This window comes from Furipterus horrens, unplaced genomic scaffold (assembly GCF_987537825.1).
Source record: "Furipterus horrens unplaced genomic scaffold, mFurHor1.1.pri manual_scaffold_12, whole genome shotgun sequence".
NCBI lineage: Eukaryota > Metazoa > Chordata > Mammalia > Chiroptera > Furipteridae > Furipterus > Furipterus horrens.
This window is the reverse complement of record NW_028327182.1, coordinates 98,033,136-98,059,030: the sequence shown is the minus strand read 5'-3', so window position 1 is coordinate 98,059,030 and position 25,895 is coordinate 98,033,136. Positions and strand designations below refer to the sequence as shown.

The 25,895-nt window shown below is 51.3% G+C and overlaps 1 protein-coding gene across 1 annotated transcript in view; it reads right to left on the bottom strand.

The window, feature by feature from the left end:
- The window catches only part of CSMD1 (CUB and Sushi multiple domains 1), a 601,662-nt gene that overhangs the window by 363,291 nt on the left and 212,476 nt on the right, over positions 1–25,895 (bottom strand). The window contains exon 5 of the mRNA XM_090258247.1: positions 6,196–6,390. Coding sequence (XP_090114373.1) covers positions 6,196–6,390 — 195 coding nt within the window. The remainder of the gene's footprint in view (positions 1–6,195; positions 6,391–25,895) is intronic.

Below are 25,895 nucleotides of genomic sequence, written 5' to 3'. Positions count from 1 at the left end.
CGTCTGCCCCTCTCAGGGGAGCCCCCACTCACTCCCGTCTTACAGAAGCTCTCGGCCACGTTCGGCCCTTGTCCGTTTCCTCTTCCTTAAAATGCTTTTGTCCCCAGGCCTGCAAAGCTTTTTTAAAGCTTAAAATAATAGCACGTTTGTAAGACGTTGCCAACAGAGCAGAGCGATCCTGCCGCCTCCACCACCGGCCGCAGCCTTCCTCCGAAGAGCCCGAAATCAAAGTGACCCGAATACGGCGCCGGTGCGGCGTACGCGTCGCTCACTCCCGGACGTTTTTGCTCGCTGCTCCGGGGACTCCTTCTCGCCTCCCTGGCCTTTGCCGCTCAGCGCCCTCGTCGGTCCCCTTCCACCTCCCACCCTCTGAGCGGCACCTGAGGGTCGGTCCTGGGCCCTGCACTCCCTCGTTGACCCCTCCCAGCTTCTGATGCGTGGGCTGCAATAGCACCCGCATGCTGCTGGCAGCTTCCCAGCGTCCAGGTCTCTCGCCCCGAGTTCAGCTCTGGGTATCCAATCGCCTACATGGCATAGCCCCAAGGGGCATTCCAGAAGCATTGGCCCCCAAATATGGGCCTTCGTCTTCCCCTTTCCGAATCTGAAATCGTCACTCTTCCTGTTTCAATAAATGTCCACCCTTCCAGTGGCTGAGAAAAAGCCACGGAGTCATCGGTGACTCTTCTATTCCTCTCAGACCCCACAGCTACGAAGAACTAAAACCCCAGTGGCCCTTTCTTTAAACTGCATTCAGGACCCCGCCCCATCTCACCTTGTATCCCAGGTGCCAACCCTGCTCGTCCTGGTGGCCTCCCTGTTATCCTGATTGGCTTTCCACGTGCCCCCCCCCCACGCTGTCTTCCCTCCAGAGGGGTCCTCTTCAATTCTAAGTTCAAGGACGCCACTTATCTTCTTAACGCCCTCCAACATCCTCCCCTGTGCTGGGGACGGAAGCACAGGCCCGTGGCACAGCCTCCAGGCCCTGCTGGGTCCGCCCCGTCCACGGCTCGGTCTCCTCTGCAGCCTCCACACCAGCGACCACTCTGCCCGCACCGTGGGCTCCGCTCTCAGGACCACAGCCCCGGCTGTTTCTTTGATCGGGACCATTCTCCTGATAGTCTCGTACGGCTTAATTTCTCACCACCTCAAGGGTCCGAATAATCCTGTTTTGCAGACAGGTTCCCCAGGACATGGGGCTGCAGGTGCCCCAGGTGGGCGCATCCCGAGAAACCAAGCAGCTGGTCACACGCTCCATCAAATACACCTTCCTTAAGGAAAGCTTCTCCCAGCCCCTGTCCCAATTCAAGCGGCTCTTCCTCACGGCTCTCTCCACCCATTAAAATATTACTTCCATGTTGTTTGGTATTTTTCTTGTGCTGTTCACTTTCCGGCCCCCACGCCGAGAACTAACAGAAGCAAATGACAGCTTACAGGCCACGCACGGCCTGGATCTGGCTTTGTAGGTAGAGCGTCGCCGGCACACAGTCACGTCTACTCGTCCAGCTTCTGTCCGGGGAGACGTCCGCCCCTCGGGGATTCACTGCAGCCGAAGTGGACGCCATGTGGCCAGAAGAGCGAAACGAGTCATGAGCTGGCCTTTCCAGAAATGTGTACTGGCCTCGTTGATGAGAATATCTGACGCCCATAGGTCCCCGACAAATGCTTCCTTCCAAAACCGCTGCACGAGCCCAAATAATAAGCAGACGCGTTCCACGTGAGGGTGTCATTTCAGCGCTGCTGACGTCTCACAGATTAAACGGAAATACATCGAAACCGAGAGGGATGGTGCCGACACCACCGGCAGCCTGGAGTTGGCAGAGCCCGGATGCCACCCCTAGAATCCCATTCTTCGAAAGCAGTTCAGCGGGAGGGGAAAACAGTGTTCTGCGTGCAGAGACACTAATTACAGCGCTACGTGCAGACGGAAACATTGGGGACGCTCGGTACGTTAAATTATGGGGAGAGAAATACTATCGACTGGTATAATTTGGGGATACGGAGCACAAAGCGCCGCCGGCTGAAAGCGAAATGTTGCAGACGTAGCCTTGCTCTCGGACTTTAGGACTTCAGCCTCTGGGAGCACCGTAGGGGCGGGCCGGCCCCTGGTCTCTGTTGTCACCCCGCGCCAGCTCCCCAATGATGAGGAGTAAAACAGGGACAGCCACCCCCGGTTCCGAGGCCCTGGAGCACCTCCCGTGACCTGTGCCAGCGCTGAGACCCTAGACGCAATGTTAGCTCAATGCCACCGCTCAGAACCGGAGGCTTTGCAGGAAAAGAGCGCGTCCCCGGTGTCCCGGCCAGTGTGACACAAAGCTGGACCGTGAGTGACAGAGTCCTGGCTGTTCCTCACTCCCTCCGTCACCCGTCACAGTGAGTGCCACCGCCCCGCACAGACGTGCTTCCGCACTAGGTTCTGTCAACAAGTGCGGTCGGTACCCGCCTGGAGTACAGTCGTGGGAACGTCCTGAGAATGGACTCCCCAAACTGAAAAGAACTGGCACAGAAGCCCGTGGGGTTGTGTTTAAACAAGTCACGAGACCGCATTTGACGAGCAAGCTCAGGGGAAGGGCTTCGTAGAAAGCCAGGGCACAGCAGGACGGGAGCCGTGGGAACCAGGCTGACGGCCTCTTATGCTGACGCCGAGTTCTAATGGTTCTTGTCCCCAGGTTTGCCAGGACTCACGTCAGCGCAGTTTACGGCGCAGGGCGCAAGGGAAGCGCTGACACTAAACTGTTGGACGCTATTCCGACTTAACTTAGAGCCAGGCTCCCGATACGGAGGCTGTCCTAGTCAATCTCACTTCATGCGGCCGGCTCTCGACGTGACAGGTCAGGGAAGATTCACTTTACAGGGTTCCTCCTGTCACGTAACGGACGGCGACGTGGCTGCCTGGCACATCGCGGTGTCCCCAAGCCGCCACACGCAGCGCGGCTCCTCGCCCTCTCCCGCCGGCCGCACCGTCTCCGGGCCTCCTCATCCTTCCTCACAGCAGAGCGTCTGCCATGGGAAAACTTCACGCGACATCTTGTGAAGCATTGGCAGGGGCAGGTGGTCATTTCCGGTCACGTTCTGTAAGGCTTAGTGACAGAACGTGCGGCCTTAGACAGCTCACATGTTTTATGTACGTGTTTCATTACAGGTGTAACTGAAATCGACTGATTCTTTATTCTCTGGCTCTTTACCGCTTTGCTAACTTCATTAATTCTTCTGAGACTATACAACTGTCTTGAAATGAATAAAATCAGTCAACTCTTAAAAAAGAAGCCAAACAGCTGCCCCATCCTAGTCGGTAGATCTGACACATACAAGGAACAATGTGTCTTGATGTATTTGGGTGAATCTTTACCTTAAATGCAGATGTTTAGACAAGCACGAGGTTGGAGCTTTACCGGAATCCCAAGACAGCCTCTCCCAGCGGAGGAACCCTTTGCCTGGGATGTAGGAAACTTTTTGCTTTGGTTTCTGCGAGGCTGCTCAGTGGGCAAAGACGCAGCGTCAGCACGTCATCTTTAGCCTCCAGCCAAGTGGCCCTCCTGGGACGTGATGCTCTCTGGGGCTGGGTGGGTGGGTAGTGTTTCGTTTGAAATCCACGAGGCCACCACGTCCGTCAAGTCCCCAGAGATGGTCCTACTCAGCGCTCAGTGGGAGCCATTTGCATCCACAGGAAACACTGACAGCCGTCCCTCTTCCCTCCGGCATCTGGCTTTGTCATCCCATTTGGTCCTCATGTGGACACCCGGAGTAGCACCTTCTCAAACGTTGCTGTTCCCGTGTATGACGCAGTGTGGAGCCTGGGCCTGTGGCCTGGGAGCAAAAGGCTGCGGGGTCCAGACGTCCCCGTCTGCTTGATGCTGGGTGACTGCCTTGCCATGGTGGACGGCGGAGTCCACAGAGGGAAAGTACCGGGAAGGCACCCGGCCTGCCCCGTGCCCTGGGCCCTGACCCCGGCCCCAGAACCCAGTCCGCTCGCTCCCGCCCCAGGGTCTCTCTCGCTGCTCTGCAGCTACACACCTGGGCACGGGCACCGCTGCGCCGATGCTCTGCCCACGCCACTCGTTCAAAGGTCTCTGTGCATCCCCGAGGCTGCGGAGCCACGTCTCCCACTGTAAGACGGCGCCTGGAAGGAGGTCCCTTTTGAGGAGCCTTTTGGGTCAAGCAAGAGCCTTCTCCCTCTTACCTTTTGCCTAAACTCATTTTTCAAGCAGCCCCTCCTTTCTGACACTGCTCCGCGGAAATCTGCCTCAGGAAGTTCTGAGAGGCCGAAGGGCAGAATCCCCATCAGATGATGACACAGGCGTGTATGCGTCAGGCCCCTTTGCTTCTCAGCCCGCATCGCACAACGATGCCCAGGTACCGAACCCTACAGCCTAACGGAAAAAGAAACCCACTCCCGGCACCTTAAATCCAACAGATTTTAGTAAAAGAAGGACGATGCAGTTGAAAGTACAGCCGTCTCCTTAAACGGTCTGAGTCACACGTTTGCAACATGTCAGCCAACGTCCGTCAGCCCCTCCCCCTCACCGCAGGAATGTGACCACTGGTCCCGCACGGGCTGCCCCGTGACCAGAGGTACAGGCAGGAAGCCGCGCGGTGACGTCATGTGAGTGTGGTGTCTGGCACCCTTCTGTGGCAGCTCCTATGAGTCACGCACATGATGGGAATGCGGGCTAACCTCTGACATGCAGAATATAGAGAAATAAGGTATTTAGCATCGCAGCTCCAGAGGTGACGCGCACACCTCAGCGTCACGGCAGGTTAATCCCACCGCCTGGATCAGACACGAATTGTCCAGCGCTAGCGGAAAGCCATTGCCGAAGAGAGAGTGAGGCTCCTGTCAGGGCCACTGTTAGGAAGAGACCCCACTGCGGTTCCCGGACCTAAACCCCCAGAATGTTGTAGGAGCAGAAAATAGACTTGTTTTACTTTTGTAAACTCTCCAAGCCTATGTTACTGACGTTCCCTTGTTTCTCTTGTAAACTTGCCACACCCACACATCTGTAAGGGTTAGGGCAGCGGCTCTTCTCTTTATGAGCCAGCTTTCCAGGTCAGGGACAGACAGTGGCGCAACTTTCAACTTTCTGCCGTGAAATAATTACGTCTAATTTAAAGTCCTTTGGACTCTTACTAGCCCAAGCATTAGGTAAAGCAAAATTGAAGCATAAATTTAATAACCTGTAATACAGAAAAGAAACTTTCAGGATAAAAGCATCTTGATATGGTTGGGATTTAATACACTGGGGACAGACTAGGAAAGATTGTGACCTTACTGTTATATATGCTATGGCTTTCTATGGCTTATAACAGTGGACTTAGGAATGATCAATCCCCTAAGAAGAAAACACCAAGGGGAAATCTGAGCAAAAGAGAAGCTGTCATTACCCTGCCTGGGTAGCTGGGTCGGTTAGAGTGTCGTCCTCATACACCAGGGTTACGGGTTCAATTCCCTGTGAGGATACATACAAAAGTCACCCAATGATGCGTCAGTAAGCGGAACAACAAGTCAGTGTCTCTCACAGTCTGTCTGTCTGTCTCTCCTTTCCTCTCTCTCTCTCTCTCTCTCTAAAAAGAATAAATAACAATTAGAAAAAAAAATTAAAATTTTTTCTTAGTAAAGTCAAAAACTAAGAATCAAAGTATGCCCTTTCCTAGAGTTTTTAATCAGTAAAATTAACACTATAGAAAAGGCTAAGAATCCAGGGGCTTCGGAAATAGTCCTTCTAACCTTATGCCAATCATGACGCTGAGTGGTCAGAATAACAGCACATTCCTTCGCGAGCTCCTCATTTCAAGGGTCTAAGAGGTTGAATGAGCCCTTAAAACATGAAATTTAATTACAAAGGGTGTTTATTATTTTTAATGAGAAACAGATAAAAAAGGAACTATCAAATCAAGACGGACATAAAGGTGGATATTGAAGCTTCAAATCGTGCACGAGGTGATACATGACGCAGAAGGTCACAGCGTTTGCGAAACAGAGCGAAGACAAACTTGGATATGGAATGAATGAATCTGAACTTGTTACTGACGGCACGGGGTGCAGCCGTGGTTTCTGAGGAGACGTGGACCGCGTCCTGGGGGGACAGTAGGAGCTGACCTGGGCGACCCGAGCCCCCGCCAGGAAAGGCGCGAGGCCGGCCCCAGCGCCGCTCCCCTGTGCAGGTGTGAGTCACAGGCACTCCCGCGCGCAGCACCCACCTCTGCAGAACGGAGCCGGGAAGTCCCAGGACGCGCCGCTCCCCGGGCTGACAATGCAGGTCAGGATGGCGTGCCCTTCCAGGACGTAGCCGGAGAGGCAGCTGTACCGGATCTTGTCCCCGATGTTGAACCGCGTCCCGTGGAGCACCCCTTTCAGTATTTCCCCGGGGTTCCCGCAGGCGTTGCTGGGCAAAACTGTGGGGAAAGAAAGGCAGGGATGTTACAGACCGGTTTCCTGCTGGGGCAACCTACAGTACAAAACATGGGCCCCTTCCGATGTACTACCGTTAGCAGATCCAGGGCAAAAATGGCTTAGCCTAAAAACTGAACAGAGAGATGTATTCGTGTTTTCTATAAGCAATTGAGCACTTCTGTAAAAAAAAAATTAAGCGTAAATTAATGCATTTTGAGGAGAGGAAAAATATAGTTCTGCTTAGATCCAGTGCCCTGGAACATCCAGATTACTTTCTAATGACGAGTGTCTGCAGTCCCACACAGCCAGCATCACGTAACAGAACAAGGTCTGTAGCGTAAGCACCGATGCACGCTCACGCCACATTGGCTCTGGGCCACACCGCCTGATGCACACCACTAATCCACGTTTAATCAAGGGCTGATGGACAAGCAACGGGAAGACTAAGTGAGAGATCCTTCACTCATCTATCCGATTTTAATAAAATTGTCCCCCTATTTTATTCTAAGCCATCTGTAGGCTTCTGTGCATGGATCACGTCTGGTTCACAACAGAGTTGTAACTCTCAGTTTTAACAATAAAATACATTATTCACCTCCATTTTGGTCAGATGGCCTTGAATCTTGCCTCTCCTGACCACCTCATGTTTTGTGTTGATACGATTCTCTGCCTAGTTTAACGGCCTTGAAACCTAATCGATATGGCTCCATCTTAACTCAGAAATCATAATTTTCAGCTTAACTGATGCATCGTTAAGTTGAACAGAGAAAGTTGATGATTGTTGGCTGCTGTCTACATTCCTGGTTTAAATCTCGTAGGTCTCAGTAGACGGGCTGCTAACTCGTATCATCCTCACAAACTAAAGATCCTACAGTTGAAAAAGATGAATGACTTCCAAACAAGAACTATTTCTAAGTGAGTGAGATTGAATTACTGTATCTCTGCACCCAATTGTGTGCGTGGGTACTGGGTATAGCTCGATATGTATGTATACTGCAATGCAGCCTTTTTGTTGTTTGTACATAAACCGAGAAAGAGGTAGACGTCCCCAGGGAATGACAGGGAAGCTCAGTATTTCTAGAATCATTTTATTAAGACATCCAATATGTACAAAGCAAGCTGTGTAGAAATAGATGGAACCAAAGAGTACTACCTTTAGAAGCTCAATATAATTGACACGTTTATGAAATCACTATTTACATCATCAGGGTGTTCAGTTCTAGTTTTTTAAAAATGTCTGAAAAGAGTCATCAAAACCCTGTTTGAGACACAGTAGAAAATAGTTAAGTTTGGTTTACAACCATCTTTGCTTCTTTTATAAAAGGGAACTTCTTGGTTCAATACAACATTCACTATTTCTAAGTCAATAAGTCTTTTAAAAGGGTTGTTCATTAACATGTTAAGTGTTTTCTTATTTAACTGCCTAAGACTCCCCCGGGTGCAGAGAGTCTCAGCTCTGGCCGGGAGCGGCTGCAAGGACTCAGCCTGCACTGCTTTGGGTCCTTGGCCCAGACGTGTGGCCATACATTCCTCTCAGGGGCCAGAGAGATGGGGAGATGAGCCGGGGGCCTGGGGGCGGGGCGGGGACTGCGGAGTTGAAGCCATTGGTGATTTGTTCCTTGTGCAGGAAGGTTTGGAGTTAACGAACCCTTCCCTTTTGTAAGGGCCTTGATTCTTCTTCATTGACTGTTGGTAATACTTCTTATTAGCAAGGACACCTTACTATACTCTGTGTGCAGATAAATTCCCCAAAGCCAAGAGTAATCAGCATAAATCTATAAAATATCTCAAAACCTGCTATTGATGATCTCAACAAGTAATTGCTTTCATAACAGAAAAAACAAATGAGCCATTCAGGAAACTGAGCGCGCCCTACAGAACTCTTCTATCCATTTTCCTATTCAAAATACAAAGGAGTGACTTTTCACCATTATCTTTAGCACAGACCGATGTACAGCAGGCTCATCATAACAAAAACACAATAAAATACGAAACGGATCACAAGTGACGGTGGTACATGGCCCGACACCACACTGTATTACCTTCAGCCTATTCAATGCATTTAAACAAAAGTGAAGGATAAACAATGTGTAAAAGTTAACGACGCAGCGATCTTGCCAGTGGGTACCGGTCTGTGATGAAGCGGTGACGCCCGGGGCCACCCCCGCGTCTGCTCTCGTCGGCGGGGAAGCCGGGACGTGAGCTGTACGTGCATTGACAGGTGAGGAGCAGTAGGCCTTGGCCGAGTGCAGACGGGAAGACAGTCTGTGAGGGGGGCCAGGGCCCACAGAAAGGCACACAGCACAGGCCATGCAGGTCAGAGGCGGGGTCACGCCCACCTGCTCCGGCTCCAGAAACAGGCTGCTTAATGCCGGGCAGACGCCTCCAATCTCAGAGGCTAGGTCTTGTATAGGGAACTGAGAAATGACGCCCCAGACGGGCGTGTGGGGGACCATAAATGAGGTAATGCAGAGGGAATGGCGAGCAGGACCCTTGGAACAAAATACGTACACTTACGTACATGAGCACATTTCAAATCTTTCTCCGGCTCCAATGCACCGTGATAACTACCAGGAAATCATGCATGTTTAAAAGCGTAAAGGCGTTCTAAGACATGCCAACTTCAGAAAAAATAAAACTGCCCTAAGTCTGTTAGTATCAATAGGACCGTTAAAATTGGATCCGTTATTAACACGGAAAGCAAAGGAGAAGGCCCCCTCCGTCCCTTCGTAGCCACACGAGTCCCACATCATTCGTCCGGCTCTGTTGTAACAACGACTAGTAACGCACGTCATGCTACGAGCTTAGACATTGTTCTAAGTGAGTTACACGTATTAATGTGATATGAAGTCAGTGGTGATATTGTCCCCTTTTATAGGGGAGGAAAGTGTGGCACCAAACGGTCTGGTAACGTCCCCATGGCCGCATAGCCGGCAGATCCTGGCGGCAGGATTTGACACGGAAAGTCTAGAACGTCTGGTTTTCAGCACTACGATAAAAATGTTTATGAAAATGTTGTCAACATCGAAAGAATAAACAATAAAATGCCATCCGAGCTCTAGTGTTCTAGACAGAGCTTTGATAACCCAGCAGGGATATACGCGTTTTAGAGCCCCGTGACCCTATCCCATGTAAATCCGAGGGCAAAATGACCACACGGCTTTTTAGAAAACACATGTCAAACCGTCCAGGTAATTGGCAGGACGGGAGAAAGGCGTCAGGAGAGACTGTGTAACGAAGGGAACATCTGCAAAGACCACCGCCCCCAAAACAACAGCGGGCAGTGGATTGGAGATCCACAGACCAGATTTTCCAAAGATTGTGCGTGGCAACTGAAGACTTGGCAAGCTGTGAGGAGCGAGAGCAGAAAAATGCCCGGGGCGGGCGTGGCTCTGGGGAAGGGCAAAGCGCCCACCGTGGGGCAGGCGGGGCCCGTGGCCTTGCATGTTCCCTTCCCCGGCTGATCTCTCCATGGACATGGACCTTGCAGTCAGCGGGCAGACGTGGCTGTAACTGCGGGGCAACCGGCCTTGGTCAGCTCGGACCCCGCAGGCGTTAATCCCGGCACAGGCTGCCTGCAAAACTAGGCAGAAAGGGGACGAGAGGTGTCAGGAGGCCGAGCCGAGGCAGAGAGCGCAGCCCTGGGCAGGACGGAGAGACGGCGCCCGCGGAGGCGGAGGTGCGCGCACGTGGCCGTGGGGGCCCCCGACGTGATGGGACGCTTTTAGTCGGAAATATCACTCTGCTCCTTGTTTTAAGTCTGTTGACACCTTCACGGACGCGTCCTCGAGTTCACAAGGCAGACCTGAGCATCGGCAGCGCTGCTGAGACGCGACAGGCGGAGAGCGTATCCGGGGGGGAAACGTAAAATGTTATGGAAGAAACCGAGAGCCCGGATTCACGTCCTCTGGAATATACAAACTTAAGGAGGGGGCGCTCATTCAATAACACAGAGAAATGGCTAAAAATGCTAGGAGCAAGACCACACAGGGAGGCAGACAGAAAACACACAGGGGCGGGCGCGGTGGCAGCAAAGGCGGGTGAGTCACACGCCAAGGGCCGAGCCACGAGGCCAAGCAAGGCCCACTGCTCGCCGCCGCAGAATCGCCAGCAGGTACGTCACCACCCAGCCTCCCCCGCCGCGCGGCAGACTGCGGTCCTGTCGTCAGTGACCTGTGAGTGCACACGCCGTCCTTCCTCCCTTTCACAGGCGAACTTCCTCCTCAACACATGGGTGGTGTTCAGTTAATCACATGTGTCTCCGTATTTATAAAAGAAGGTAGGGTAAAAGTATTTCTAAGCTCTGAAGACGGTGTTCTCACGGTGTGACTGCAGCCCTCTGAGAGAGCCGCCGACGGAACGGGAGCGGGGAGCTGGGGGCACGGCCTTCACGCGACAAGGACGGCACCGCCTGCTGCAAAGGGGAAACATTGCAGTCAATGCCACCGGGGCAGTGAAACTGAATTCGGCTGATTCTAGGAAACAATTCCAAACTCTTCCTAAATCACAGCCAACGTGGGGACTCACATTAAAAACACAAAAACCAAGAAACTCACTATCATCCTCTCCCTTCTGGCCACACCGAAGTGTCAGGGACTGGATTCACCTTCCTGTGTCACTAAAGCTTAAAAAGCGGCACAGCCGTGGGAAAGAGGCCCCCCAAGCAGGGGCCCTCGGGCGGCGTAGGAGCACGGCCCCCGCAATAACATAATGGTTCTATAATTTTATTTAGATGTATAACTGATGTTAACTTTAAAATCACTTCTAATGTTAAGGCATATGGGTATAAGGAAATGATAAAAGGAGTTTAACAATTTATAAAAGTCGTGTGGGGTTATCTTTTTCCTAATTAATGGATTCTTGGCTGCCATTCAGCCAAACCTGATTTAATTTTTCTTGGTGCTGGCGGTTACCTTCTAAAAATAGTCTTGAATTAAAGTTATGGCCACAAGCAGCTTAAGTTTACTAGGCGTTCGGCTATTACTAACTTATGATTTTCATATTCATTGGAACCTAAAAGCTTTTTCCATGATTGAGTTCACATAAATAGCTCAGGCTTTATTAAAAAGAGAGTCTTTTGTTAACGGCCAAACATGCTTCTCTGTCATGCCCTGGCAAAGGGGGTAATTTGTGGACGTCAGCTTGTTCTAATTCCCGAAGACCTACGGCTGGTTCCAAACAAATGCATGGTCACAGGGATCCAGTGCACGAGAAAACTTGATTTATAAGATGAATGTTATTTCCACTTTGTTCAAAAGTCTCTTTCTGTGTGTGTGTGTGTGTGTGTGTGTTCATCTACATATATTTAAGCTTACTTCTCAATGGTCAGACTGTGGGGAGGTGAACTACTCTGTTTCCAGAACACTTGCTGCTGTGTTTCACTGAACCCTGACTGGATCCTCAGAGAAGACAACGAAGAGGAGGAACACGGGGTCAAGTCCAGGAGGGAAGCTCCCTGTCAGCTCCGTGGCATCTCCCGAGACTTCTGCACTGTCTCCTCATCCCAGAGGCCTCCCCAGCTGCTACTGTTGGCTCTAGAGGTGACAAATGGAAAAACTACTGGGATCCACGGAAACAGAACTAAACGTGCCTTTAATCCAGTGGTTCGTACACTTTGAGGATGGATTCTTGGACCCTGGACCCAGCTGGAGTCCCTGCTGATGTGACAGCAGCCGGCATCTGTACTGTGGCCTGCACGCTGCCTCTGCTCTGCAGCAGTTGGTTCAGAGCTCATTCTGTCACCAACGTCCATCAGAGACAACCTCTACAGCAGCCCCGCGCACCTGGCATGGAAGACAGGGGCCCGGGAGAGGTGCAGGCCGCTCCGCTCGGCACACGGCACGGTCTCCCCAAAGGCCCTGGGACCGGTCCTTTCTGTGCTCTCAGAACAAGCGTGCGTGTCCAGGAAACATTGTGGGAAAGAATCCTCGTACGTTATTGTGAACTGAAGTCCAGTTTAATGTCCTGTTTACCTGACATCCTCTCTCTGTTTCATGATCCCACCAGGATGCCACGGTACATTGTCTGGCATTTCTCTGTTGGTGACTCTTGATCGTGACAGTTTCCTGGACTCTCCTGGCCTTTAAAGACCTTGATGGCTTTGAGTGTCGCTAGTCAGGTATTTCGTAGGCTTTCCCTCCACTGGAATTTGTCTGATGTTCTCCTCTTGGTAGAATCATGTGGAGATGACATTTGTGCCACGCACGTTAATCGCAACAGCTGCTGTGGAATTAATTTTCGTTTTTGCTTTCCCGAATGCACAGAAGCTAGTCTTATCTCCTCCCGCCACACTTCAGTGAGAAGCTCGTGTTTCTCATTTGTTCTGTTATCACAGATGTCGGAAAGAACCCACAGACAGCCAGTGCTGTTTGTTCCTCCCTGTCTCGTCCCCCAACTACAGGACACACGCTCGGTGACTCTCTGTTGTCTGTCGTTGTCCCGCGTCCGCCTTCCTGACCTCAGGGCCCAGAGGGGCCCCAGGGAAGCGGAATGACGTGAAAGGCTGCGGTGCTGTACGCTCTCGCCTGGCCTTTCTCTATGGAGGGACCGGTGCGTCCCAATTCCCTCACTTATGACACCCGCCCACGTGGCCAAAGCGACATTCAGGCAGAGTATCTGCCCTTGCCTTGGGGACCCCATCCCCCCAAAGGGAAATTCACTGTATCAGTAACCATCAACAACTCTCTGCAAATGAGCCTATTGTTTATCAACCCGAGGACATTTCTATTTTCTCTCATCTGAAAAGACATAATAGTGTCTTTGATTGGAGGGAGGAGAAGGTGGAGGTGTGGTCTGAAATCAAGCAAATGAGGACAGGAGCGAAGAGGAAAATTAATGCTCTGTCTGTGCCCCAAGGGACGGAGCACAACAGAGAACCCACACAAGGCTGCCCGGGGTCACAATTGAGTTAACACAGGGCCACCCGGGACACGCATGACTAGAATAGCATCGCATTTTAAAGCCAACGATTGGTGCTATTTACCCCGAGGTATGAAATACAATTCAACGTGTCTTGCCGTTCCTCCACACGTGAAAAAGAAGACAGTGTGAGCTCTTAATTTTGCTTTTGTGTAATGACATTCAATTGTTATGGAGTTGGGTATTTTAAGTCCAGATATAAAATAACAGATGAAGATGACGCAGGTCTTTCCCTGGCTCGTGTCTCCACGGATTCCCTTCATGGGACGCTGGATTGAAACAAGAACGTAGCGTCCAGGTGAGGTGCGTTCTTCAGACTTCGCGTCCACTTGACTCTCACGCGTCTGCAGGAAGGACGAGGTTCAGGGGACGGAACTCTGACAAGTGGAAACTCAGCCAGGGAGAGACTCTCTTCCACTCACTGTGCACTCAGTTTTACTTGCGTGATTTCAACTTGGGTGTAATTCAGGGAATTTGAAAGTGATTACTGAATTAAAGTAGAGTTTGATAGAAAAATAGTGTTTTTTAAACTAATGGCTATTTTTACCAAAATTAATATTGTGGTAACAGTTTACATTCGTCTTTCTCCATATAAAAATATTTTTTCCCTTTCAAGTGATTACATCTAGTGAATGTATTTTAAGCTATTTTATTGGAGAGCTTTACATATGAGTAAAACCATGAATAATTTTCAACAGCGGTATTATCATTTATTAATGAATGTATCCATTTATTTGTTTCTTTGAAATGAACTGACTGCTTGAAAAAAATCAACCTCATTGATTTCCTCACGGGGACTGTTCAACTTCTGGATGTGGTCTGAAATTCAAGCAAATGAAGACCGGAGCAAAGAGGAAAATTAATGCTCTGTCTGTGCCCCAAGGGACAGAACACAACAGAGACCCCGCACAAGGCTGCCCGTGGCCACAGTTAATTTAACATAGAGCCTCTCGGATCAAAGTGACTAGAGTAGTATCGTATTTTAAAACAAATGACAAGTGCCATTTATATTTCATAAATACCCTGAGGGAGGAAATATAATTAAATGTCTCCTAAAGTTCTTCCACATTTGAGAAACTAGATAATGTGTAATGTTTTTTTATTCCTCACCCAAGAACATGTTTATTGGTCTGGGGGCGGGGTGGGGGGGGGTGGAGAGGGAGAGAGAGAGACATTGATCAGCTGTCTCCTGTATGCACCCTGAATGGGGTCTGAACAGTCAACCAAGGCATGTGCCCCGACTGGGAATCGATCCCATAGCCTCGTGGTGCATGGGGACGGCACTCCATCACCTGAGCCAGCCAGCCAGGGCTAGGTAACCCGTAATTTTGGTGCCGCTCCATGCACTTGTTTGGGTAACTGATGACATGTACATTTTCCTATAAACAGAATTGCTCCGAATGGCTATGGGAGTGACCCATTACCCGTGGAGAGGCAGAGGAGTGTTCACAGAAAGACACAGGCCAAGTCTTCCGAGCAGAGTGAGAGGCGGGAGGACGCGGGGGGAAAACTCCGTGAAGCTCGCGTGTCCTGCGTGGGGAGGGACGGGCTGTGCAGCTGGCAGGACCAAGCGCAGAGAGAGCTGCGAGGCCGCTGCCAGGCCTGTGCTCAAGCCCTGAGGTTGTCATTGGTCAGTCCCGGGGGCCGAGATCTGCTCTGTATGAGGATCCGAGCCAGGGAAGCAGTGGAAAGCCAGGTGCACGGAAGACCAAGTGCATCACTGAGAAAGAAGCCCTTCAGGATGGCGCATCCAAACACAAGGCACCATGACAGATGCAAAGCAGGTTTTGTTTTTCAGACGATCAAAATACAGGAGCTATTAGAGTTCTCAAACTAGTCACTTGCAATGGTTTTAGTAAACATCCAGGTCTTGTAAGCGCACACGAGCAGAGTGATTGAGTTTGTAAAGATAAGAAAAGGCAGAAAAGATAAGAACTAGCCCATTTTGAAACACCATCCAGATTGCCCAGCGCAGAAAGAAGCACATCTACCCTGTCCTGTGTGTCACTCACTAGGAAGGAGTGGCTTCCTGCCCCGATGAGACGGCCCTGCATAATAAAAGCGGTGGCATGAACTACTGAGGCAGAGGTGGGCATGGCACTGTGTGAAAAATCACACGCAATAAAATGTGTAAGTCTGCCGACAAATGGTCATTGTTTTGCTGAAAACTGGTTCTGCAAGATTCACGATGTAAATCCCCCCTTCGTTCCAACACGCAACAGCTCGGAACAGGCTTTCCAGATGTCCCACCTGCTGTGACTGTCCTCTTGTGGGCAGGTTCCTTTTCCCTAAAACAGTCCTATCGGGAGTTGTCATGGATGCCATTTGGACTTCCGCAGGGAAACCGGGGCACGAGCGCCGAGGACACCGGGGAACTGTGCATCGTGGCTGGTGACCGCCGTCCCGCTGGGGCTGAGACAGCCTGTGAAACCTCACGCAGAAGGGCTCGGGTCTACCATTTTGGTCAAGTGACTTGGAGTCTTAAAAGAAACACGTACACAATCAGACCCAAATGGCTTTCAGAAGGTCATTATTCACTGATCACTTGCAAATGCTAGAGGAAGTGAAAGCGATGTTAATGCGTATCCTTGGGTGGTAAGGCCACAGAGATGTTCACTTCATACTTTTGTCTGTCTTCTGAGTTTTCCATAATGAACATGCATATTTAAAAAAAAAAAAATATATATATATATATAATTTTGTTTTTCACAAGTTACTTCTAAATAAACTCCTCTACAGACATCCCTGGCCTGCATGATGGTTTCTAAGTATATGCATGACGGCGGGACACTTGCTCATAATCGATAACTAGTTCTTCCTGTCTGTCCCTCCCAGCGCCCGGCCATGCATCAGCGCGGGAGACCCTTGCACAGGCGAACGTGGTCTGATTCTCGTTCTCTGACCACGGGCCCTGTGGATGCCCCGCAGCCTCCTGGCGCTGGGCTGTAGGACTCACCCTACTCCATGTTTTTTTTAAAGATTTTATTTACTTATTTTTTAGAAAGGAGAAGGGAGGGAGAAAGAGAGGGAGAGAAACATCAACGTGGGGCAGTCACATCAGAGCGAGGTCATCCTTAGTGAGCCCAAAGCTCGGCGCAGTTAGAGGACGCGGAGGGAAAACGGGGGACCTGCCTGTCGCCCTGCGTGACTGTCTCGCTGAGACGCTGCCCGCTCCTCATTTTCTGGCCGCCGGCGCCTGCAAGGCCCCAGGGGCAGCCTCGCTGCTGAGCCTGCAGGACCAGGGGACTAATATCCACCTTTCAGTTGTCAAATAAGTGACGAAATGCAATGGGTTGGGTTTTAATGAACTTATTCTCAGAATAGAGTCTTCGAAGTATAGTTATATTTAATTATTTATGATTAACTTGTTAATGTGCAAATATTGATTTGCATATACACTGCCCTATTCTCCATTTCAGCAATCTAGAAACTTGAAAATGAACACCAATAAAAATGTTTTCTACATGATTTATCTTACCATTAATTGGTTTAAAATGCTTGGTTATTAATCATTTGTATTTAAAAATTGTTTAAATTCAGTCATACAGTCAACATGCAATCTAGCTCTATCCAAATATTTGAAGCAGTCTTAATATATAAGAAATATGTTTGATATTGTTTTCTTTGATAATTCACTGCAGTAAAATGTTTATTGATGGCTTTGCAAAGATTTAAAGACATAAAATAAAAATGCATTTAGTTTGTACTCTTGCATATTTCTTTTTTTTTTATAGCATTGGTACATACGAGAACAATTCCATAATACAATTTATTAAGTCTGCCAAGATGAATTTTAACTTAATCATGCCAACTATATATTTATATATATGTGTGTGTGCGTGTGTGTGTGTGTACACATACATATATATATAAATATATAATATGTATCTTCCATGGTTCAATTAATTTGTCATTACGCCCAGTGATAAAAGAATTTTACCACTTTTTTGCCCACTAAAAGCAAAAAGAAATGTCTTTATAATGACAGCTACGACACTAAGTCCCCCAAAGAAAGAAAATGAAGAGAGCAAATTAGCAAAGTTCAACATCTGGGCAGAAAATCCTGGATTCAGCCAGGAAACCGCAGCTACATTGTTTCACGGCTGACCATCAAAACTGATTATATTTTGTGCGTGATTATCTCCCTTTGTAAAAGTCTTTTGTCCAAAAGCCCGTTGAGGTCTGATTACACAAATCCAAACTGGGTACGTTATAGAATGTGATATTTGAGGACAGGGTTAAGCAACATCCTCTGCGGAAGCTGAGCTCTGGATAAATTCATCCACTAACAACCATTTCAAACGACTGCTCCACCTGTGAGAAGAACTCAGTCTCAATATGATTCTCTCAGCCCCTCTCTGGTTAAAATTCTTCAGACAGAGACACTTCGGGATCCCAGGTCTCGGAGCACCTCACGGATTCAGAAAAGCGCACAGCCTGCAAAGTAGTTCTCTGCCATGACTCTTTCCGAGCGAGATTTTTCTGAGCGTCCATTTCTCCCCACCAGGTTGGACTAATCACACTTTAATTAGGGCTATTTTTATGTGGCATCTCGCCTCTTTCCTGAGACTGTAAACGCCACCAGAGCAGACAGGGCTTGTTGTCTGCTCATCACGATGGCGGCAGGATGCATGTTGAGTAAATGACGCTGTCACGATGCGTTAGAGGGCTTCAGAATTATTAGACAGGCAATTCGTGCGTCAACTCCGAGCATCGGAGAGAGAAGACAAACTAAGCACGGACGACAGTTTGCTAAGCTGTAAATCCTTCCTGTCGCCCGTTACATAACTGTACATGATATTTAATTCTGATATTTATAGTTTAAAGACTTAGAATAATCCACCACAAAGAAAGGATTATGATAACACCGCAAATTGAAGATTGCGAAGCAACATGGATATGGATGAGTGACAGATGTGAAAGCCCTTAATTGCTGAAGTGCTGAAATACCTTTCTTTCCTAAAAAAAGAAAAACTGATTAAAAGTACAATCTCTACTATTTCTAAACTAAAACAAGTTTCATAGCTGCTAGTGGTGACTTGTAAATCACGTGAGCCAAAATCTGCGATGGATAAAATACAAAGACTCCGGAATGACACAGGCACTGAGCGCCGAAAATGTCAGGTATCCCCTTGGGAACACAGGTAATTAGTAAAACACTGAGCAGTGACTCACTTATTCCTACTCTTCCTCACTCTAGAGAGAAGTTAATCTATTATGATAGCATAACTCACCCTGAATCAGGGAAATGAGCTCAATTCACGAGACAATTGAAAGCCCGAGGTTCTCTTTATAGACGTGAAATGGCCAGCGTGGAAGTGGCTTCCCTGCTCCCTGTTTTTCGATACATCTCTGTCCCGTTTTCCCAGGAACTTAGGGGGGCCACAGCCCCTTTCTCCCGGGGTGAGCGGCAGGGCAACCCCCAGGGAGCCACCCAGGCCCTGCCAGCTCCGCCTCAGGCGTGTCAAGGTGAACTCTTGCCCCACGTACGGAACTTGAAGGAAACAAGGCAGCATTTTCACTCTGAAATGTGTAACTGTTTCTTCTTTCCGGGGCTGGGGCTGAGGTCCAATGGGCCAATTGTTATGGCCAATTATTATTATTATTATTATTATTATTATTATTATTATTATTATTGAGAAATGGGCACAGATTTTCTCGGCTTTACTGAAGACTGTTGTTACGCACTGAATGTCCGGGTCTGTCCAACATCCTTACGCTGACAGCCACTCCCCAAGGTGATGGTCTAGGCGGCGGGACCCTCGGCTGGCACTGGGATCAGACGGTCGTGGCGTGGAGCCCCTGTGAGCAGACCAGGCCCTCCCGGGGGGCTCGCTCCTGGACTCTGCACCCCCCCCCCGGCCTGAGGGGTTGTCAGCCTCTGCAGCGAGGAAGAGGGGCCCGCCGCAGCCTGACGCAGCTGCACCTGACCTTGGACCGCCAGCCTCCAGGTCTGGGAGGAGTAGACACCTGTCATTTACAAGCCAAACCCCCGTCCGCCGTTTTGTGTTGCAGTGACTGAAGCTGTGAAGGTTCCGTGGTTTGAACAACGGCAACGTAGGGGGTCCTTAAATTAATCATTAGACGTACACACACTTACGGACGCATAGAGTCAAAAAGAGCCCCCCAAACACGAAGAGCTAAAACAATGAACGACGAGGTGTCTCCCCCGCACTCCGCACTGGCTGGGCCTGAGGCCTGCGCCCTAAGAGCACACCTGCTAACAAGGCTCCGTTCAGCCCGCCCAGCGCGGCGCGTCCCATCACATGGGCCACTGCCCACCCTGCTCCCCGGCCGCGGCCGGACTGGACGCACCCGCCTCCCCTCAACGTGCACTCGAGAGGCCCTGCCCTGTCGCAGGGTCCCTGCACGGTCTGTCCCGATCCGGCAGGGACAGGCCAGCTGCCTGGTCTTGTGTCCCGGACAGTGACAGCGATGAGAGGGCCGGCCTGCTCTTTAGCCCCGTGTCCTGGGAGGCCTCACCGCTCACTGCACAGCCGTTTGTCCCGACGGAGGCCCTGCCGGGGAATGGAGCCCAGCCGGCGGGGACAGACCACAGCTCACACCCTTCCTTACTAGGGGCAGAGAGCCCTTCCTCTCCAGGCAGACAGGCTGAAGACGACAGCTCGTATCTTCAGCCACCACTTCTTCTTCGTGCGAGTCTAGTGACATCCAGAGAGCTAACCAAGGTGTCCGACCACACACAGTGGGCGGCGAGGCCCCGAGCGGCGCCGGAGCTCAGGGTCACCCTCTGCCCACGCTGGGACACGGGTGTTGTCCTTTGTAGGAGCCATCGGGCACTGCCAGGCGTAGCTGCCGTCACGGACCGTGTTTACATCAGACATGCCCCCCAGCGAACCGATTCTTCACAACAGCAGAAGCCCCTAACCGCCTACTGTGGTTCCCGCTACTTGTCGGGACTTATAAACGGGCGGGTCAGGACCAGACAGAAACAAAATGGACTTCCGCACGTGGCCACCGCCCGTCTCTGTCCCTCGGGGCCCCTGGGCCAGACAGCGGGGGATGTCTGGCCTTGCCCTGTGTTCGTTCCCTAAGCCGCAAACTTTAATCCCCGCTTCTCATAATTCCCAAACGAGTGCCCCATTCTCTGTCCCTAGTGCCCCCCCCCCCCCCGCCGTGAGTCCCTTCCAGCTTATTCCAGATGTTCCCCTCATCCTGTCCCGTGCGAGTCCCCGGTGCCATAAACCAGACTGAGCCTCAACGTGCCTCCTGCCGCTCTGCCTGGGGACCGACTCCTGGTACGGGGTCCTTCTACCAGACCACGTCCTCGTCACGGACCGCCCAACGGAGCATCACCCTGCACAGGCGTCCCTCGCTCCCAGATTCCTCTCTCCTCTCCATTGGGAAAAAAGCAGTGCTATTTCCAGAGATGCTGTGCACCAGCAGGGAGCAGGAGAAAGTGCGTTTGGGATAAGTGACTGCATGCCAGAAAGAGAAATATTCAAATTACTGACGTGGAAAATGTTATGACTTTAAAATCAGCTTGCACGTTTCCAAGGGCAATTCAGTTGAGTATTTTTAACCCTCAGTTAGTTGCATTTCTACTTCAATTTAGTAATTTTTCCTACACATTACAGTAATTGAACCATAAATTAATAACCGATATGCAACTCTGTCATAATATGAAGTTTGATAATAAATTGTTAACACAAAATCTTACATGTGAAATACAGTAATTTGAGTTTTTCTGTATTTCCCATGTATTTCTTTCTAACTATACTTTTGAAAAATAAATAGCAACGCTCCCTGCCTAGAGATAATATTTTCAAATGATTTGTATTGCTGCTGGCTTTGGAGCAGGGCGAATGCTTAAATGTCCGTAATCAGATGGGGGCTCCTCCCCAGAAGGGGGAGCCACGGTGTCATTACAGCACTCGCCGCAGTTCCGGGGTCTGACCGCTCCCGGGCCGGCCTGCACCCCCTTGTCCAGGGTCAGTTATAACCTCGTGGCCTTTGAGGACGTTCAGCTCAGCTCCTGGATCTTAGGGAGAGAGAACGGCAATGGGAACATGTGTTCACCTGAGGGGACACACTTCACGCTGCGGAGCGCGCTGCCTCCCCGGGGGACGCACCGAGGGAGCGGGAGTAGGGACTTCATCACGGACGGGGCTGTGAACGGCACATGACAGGTGTAGGCGCAGGGCCTGCCCCCTGGACGAGAGCCTATGTCCCGTCATCTGTGTTGTTGGCCTTCTGTCCAGCTTCCTGACACCTATTTTCACTCCGGCTCTGAAGAGAATCCAGAACGCCATGAGGCAGGTCCCTTCTTCTGGGTCCTGCCTCCGTCACAGGCGAGTCACCGGCAAGGCTGTGTGAACAATGAAGCCATCCATAGGCCCGATGCCCAGACACCGGGGTTCACTGACGCATCCCACGTTACATTACGTGCCCTTTATTAGGGAGAGCGTGGGAGAGCTCATCACGGGGAACCGGCTGAGCGGACACACAGGGCCGCCTGCTTCAGCGACCGGGTGGGCTTCCCTTAATTCACTCCCGTGATGTCCTTACTTGCTTTCCACGGCACAGAGGAGGCACTGGGTTCATTCTGAATGATGCGGGGATGCCGCCGCAGTTAAAATCCCACAGTCTCTCTGGATCAGCTCAGTTGCAGGCGGCGACGTCATGAGGGTGACGAGGGCCCAGGTGGGATTCAGAGGTTTTTCGTTTGCACCCCAGGCTTGCAATTTGTTACGGATGGCAAATGGGGATGGAGCATTACATGGGGGGCTGGGGAGGTGCTCAGGTCCTGAGGGGGGACCCTTGAAGGGGATTAGCTCTGATAAATAGGCCCTAGGAGGAATCTCTCTCTCTACCATGGGGAGATGCAACAAGGGGGTGGCTTGTCTCCACCCAGAAGAGGGTCCTCGCCCTGACCCGGCAGGGCAGCTGTGCTGTGGTCAGCCTCTGAGGAAGGAGCCCCTGGTTTACTAGGACCAGCAAAGCGCCACACTGACACTCTGTGACCGCAGCCCGGACGGACGAAGGCAGCAGCTGACGTACAAGGTGGTTCGTAAACAGTCATTACAAGCGCGTGGGAAGGGAGCCATGACCTCAAGTTCAAACCAACGTGCACTCAAAACCTGGACCGCCGCGGACGGCCGGTGCTCAGCTGCAGGAACGCAGATGGAGTCCCGTCCGCCCTACGCGCTGATGGAAATGGCATCTCAGCAGAGAAACCCACCGTTTGTTTCTTGGGAACGGAAGGGACGTTTCTATAAGGAGGTCATAGAGTGTTAGGCAGCACATTGAGGGAGACATGGACGCTCACAATGAGGAACGGGGAAGTCAGGGCATTTAAGGCTGAAGAAGCAGTGTGTTTGGATGGGACACTGAGCAGGGACAGGTCTTTCCAACTCAAGTCATGTGGAAAATGAGGGCACGGCCGAGCCACGAGGAGCAGCGTCACGTGGGAAGGTTCCTCCTGGCGTGCTGCAGTCTGTCCATTTTCCTGCGGTGGCTCCCCATCACGGGTCGCTTTCAGGGTCAGCGTGGCCACGCTCGTCCTTCTGCCTGTGCTGCCACGTCCTCCCTGCAGCTCAGCCCACGCCCCTCCTCCCTCTGTATCCGTTCTGCACTTAACCACATGCACGGGGGTTACTTCACCTAAGAAAGAATCATCTAGAAGATCAACTTCTTTATGGCAACGGGTTATTTTGTTTAGCTCCTCAGCTGTTTCACAAGGAAGCGGAGGGCCAAGCCAGGGCCTTATTTTCTACAGACGCTAAGAATTGGGCATCCTGCAAAAGGCTGGCCTCTTCTCTGTGCTAAGGAGGGCTGCTCTGCTTTGATGTAGTCATAGAGGAGTTGCTCTGACCCTGGCCTTGAAGGACGCGGGTTCAGGTCAGGCCAGTAAACAGTGACAGAATGCTGTTGGCCCTGAGAGAGCCGTGGTTCTCCAACAGAAGCCTGGATGCTGCTCAGAGGAAACAGCACATGTATAAGCTTTCCCTTCAGTGGTTAAATACTCTCCAAGACAGTGCACAACGTGCTGTCTGTAGATGTGGCTGGCCTTCCCGGAGCAGAAGTAGCCCTTCCGCCAGCGCCCCAGCTCCAGGGGCCGTCTTTGCTGGCGGAACACCCTTGGGAGCCTCACGCCTGTGACCGCGGGGGGAGCAGGAGAAAGAACGTACACAAACCAGGCGAGACCACGTGCCTGTCAAACTGCAAACGCGTAAGCCATCGCCGCGACCCTGTCTTCTACGTAAATGAAGTTCTGTCGCCCCTACACCCTGCATTCGACGGCTGCTGTAAGACTAAACATACACGTCTATTACTCAAAATGACACATTTAAAAAAATCTTAACAGGAGAACTTACTAGCATGGAGGGGAAAAGTATCGTTTTTAAGTCTACTTCCTGTATTATAAGAAGGTGCTAATTGTTATACACAAGAGTTTGCCCGCAGGAAGGCAAACAGAAGGTGGTCAGCTTCCCCTGCCCCGAACCCCACTTTCTTAAACGGTTACCAGATTGGGAGGTTACAGGTCTTCCCTCGATCCTTGCTTACCTCACCTACTACATCATAAGACCGCTCTTGCCTTGGCTCCAACTGCACACGGTTGGTTTCCAGGCACCGTGTTCACGCACTGAGCAGAGTTTGGAAGACGTATGTAAGTGGCACGTTATATGTGATGCAGAGAGCGGGGTGATGAGACCTTGGCCTGGGGTGTCTGGCAAGGCACATGCTACCCTAGAACTAACCATCCTATGAAACTTCAAACATCTTCAGGGATGCTCAGAAATGTCATAAAACTATATGTTTAGTCCCTCTTCTTGTTTCTGCATTAGAAATAGTCTTTCCATGAATAATGGATGAAGATGAACGCACGGCAGGCTAACGTGCCAATAGAACCAAGTGCACCCACTGAATCATAACGCTGATGACTTTCACGTGAGCAGGGGCTGGCATGAGGACCATCCTGCCGGGTAATAATAACGCTGCCAAACAGAACCGGCACTGTGCACAGCACTACAGCTCACGCCACCTCAGGGTGCACACCCTGCTCCACGGCAGGCCACGGACGGGACGTTGGCCAATGGCCTAAGTGTTCTGTACGTCACTGTGACGGCCTGTGAAGTCACGATTACAAAGTCAAGGTTCTGAAGCGTTAAGGGTCGCACTGGTCGCACCCGGTCAGGACGGAGTACTGATTGGTGAGGTCTGGCAGCCCCAGAAGACCAGGCCGCTGGCCCGTGCCAGGGAGGCCCCCAGTAGCATCCCTGCCCTAAAGCACTTCAGCGAGGAGACATCTGACGGCTCCCGAGGCAACACGCGGCGCGCTAATAAATAATTTCTTCTTTCCGTCCTGAATTAATCATTTTTCAGCACTGCTGGGCTTTTATTTGTTCGAAACACAGGAAAAAAGTCAAACTCCTGACACAATGCAGAGCAGAAACACTTCCCAGTTTCTGAACCCAGGACCCTGTGCGGAAGGGCAGAGGTGGCCCCCCTGACAACCACCGTGTGTAACTTTCAAAGACAGCGGCTGTCTGATGTCCCCGGGACCCAGTTATGTCCATTCTTCTCTAACATGAGGCCGGCCGAGGAGAACTGATGAAAACGATCGTGGCTGTTTTATGACAATGGCACACCACGGACCCTCCATTGGCACACTGTCCCCACCGTGCGGGGACTGTCTACACACAGTGACTGAGGGGCGTTCCTTCTTCTCCCTCCCCCTTGCTGGCTGACTGTGACACACAGGACATTTGGGGGCGTGTCTGAGGCCCGAGCCTGGGGTTGGAGCTCTGTGACCGCTTCAGGTGCCCTGAGCTCTCTGGCCCTTAAACATCGGATCTCTAGCAGAAGGAAAACGACAGGTCTGGCTTGCTCTCCCACGTATGTGCCTCGGGAAGACGAGCCTGCCCGGGAAAGCCATGCCGTGCTCCGCCGGGGCGTGATCCCACCGTCCTGGAGGCAGGAGCTCCCGTGCGTGTCTCAGTTTTACTGTGTCTGTATGAGACGGTCTACGTTGCAGGAGGTGACATTTCCCACAGGAAGGACCATGGTCCCATTCGTGCCACAGGAGATAAAAAACGATTCATTTTAACATAAAATGCGTGGCATGGAGCTATGGTGCAAACACACCACAGGTGAGTCACCCATCCCTCTCTGAGTGTTTGATCAAACGGGGAAGGCATGGTGGCCGGTGTTCAAGGTCCCTGTGTGGTCCCTCCCCCGCTGCGGAGCCCTGACCTCCATAAAACACAGTGTGGCCAGAATGACAGTGAGGGTCCCTGGGACCCCTTCCTCGGGGGAGCCCACTGCGGGCAGGGCCCCGCGGCCGTGCGGAGCGGATGCTCATTCTCAGTCCTGGGCCCAGAGTGAGCCCCCTGGGGGTTCCGAGCCGCGTGCCAAGATGACAAGCCCTGCTCAGCACTGTCCCTGCGACCTCCGTGACCCCCGAGGAACGCCAGTCCTGAGCTCAGAATGCACAGAAGCTGTGTGTGCGGGGGTGGCCGCCCCCCACCGTCCCAGCTGCCAAGTGTCCGTGCAGCCGCGGACGACTGAGGGACGTGGCCGCTCGCGGGAAGCGCGCTGCGTGGTGCTGATGTCGGTGACGTTTGCG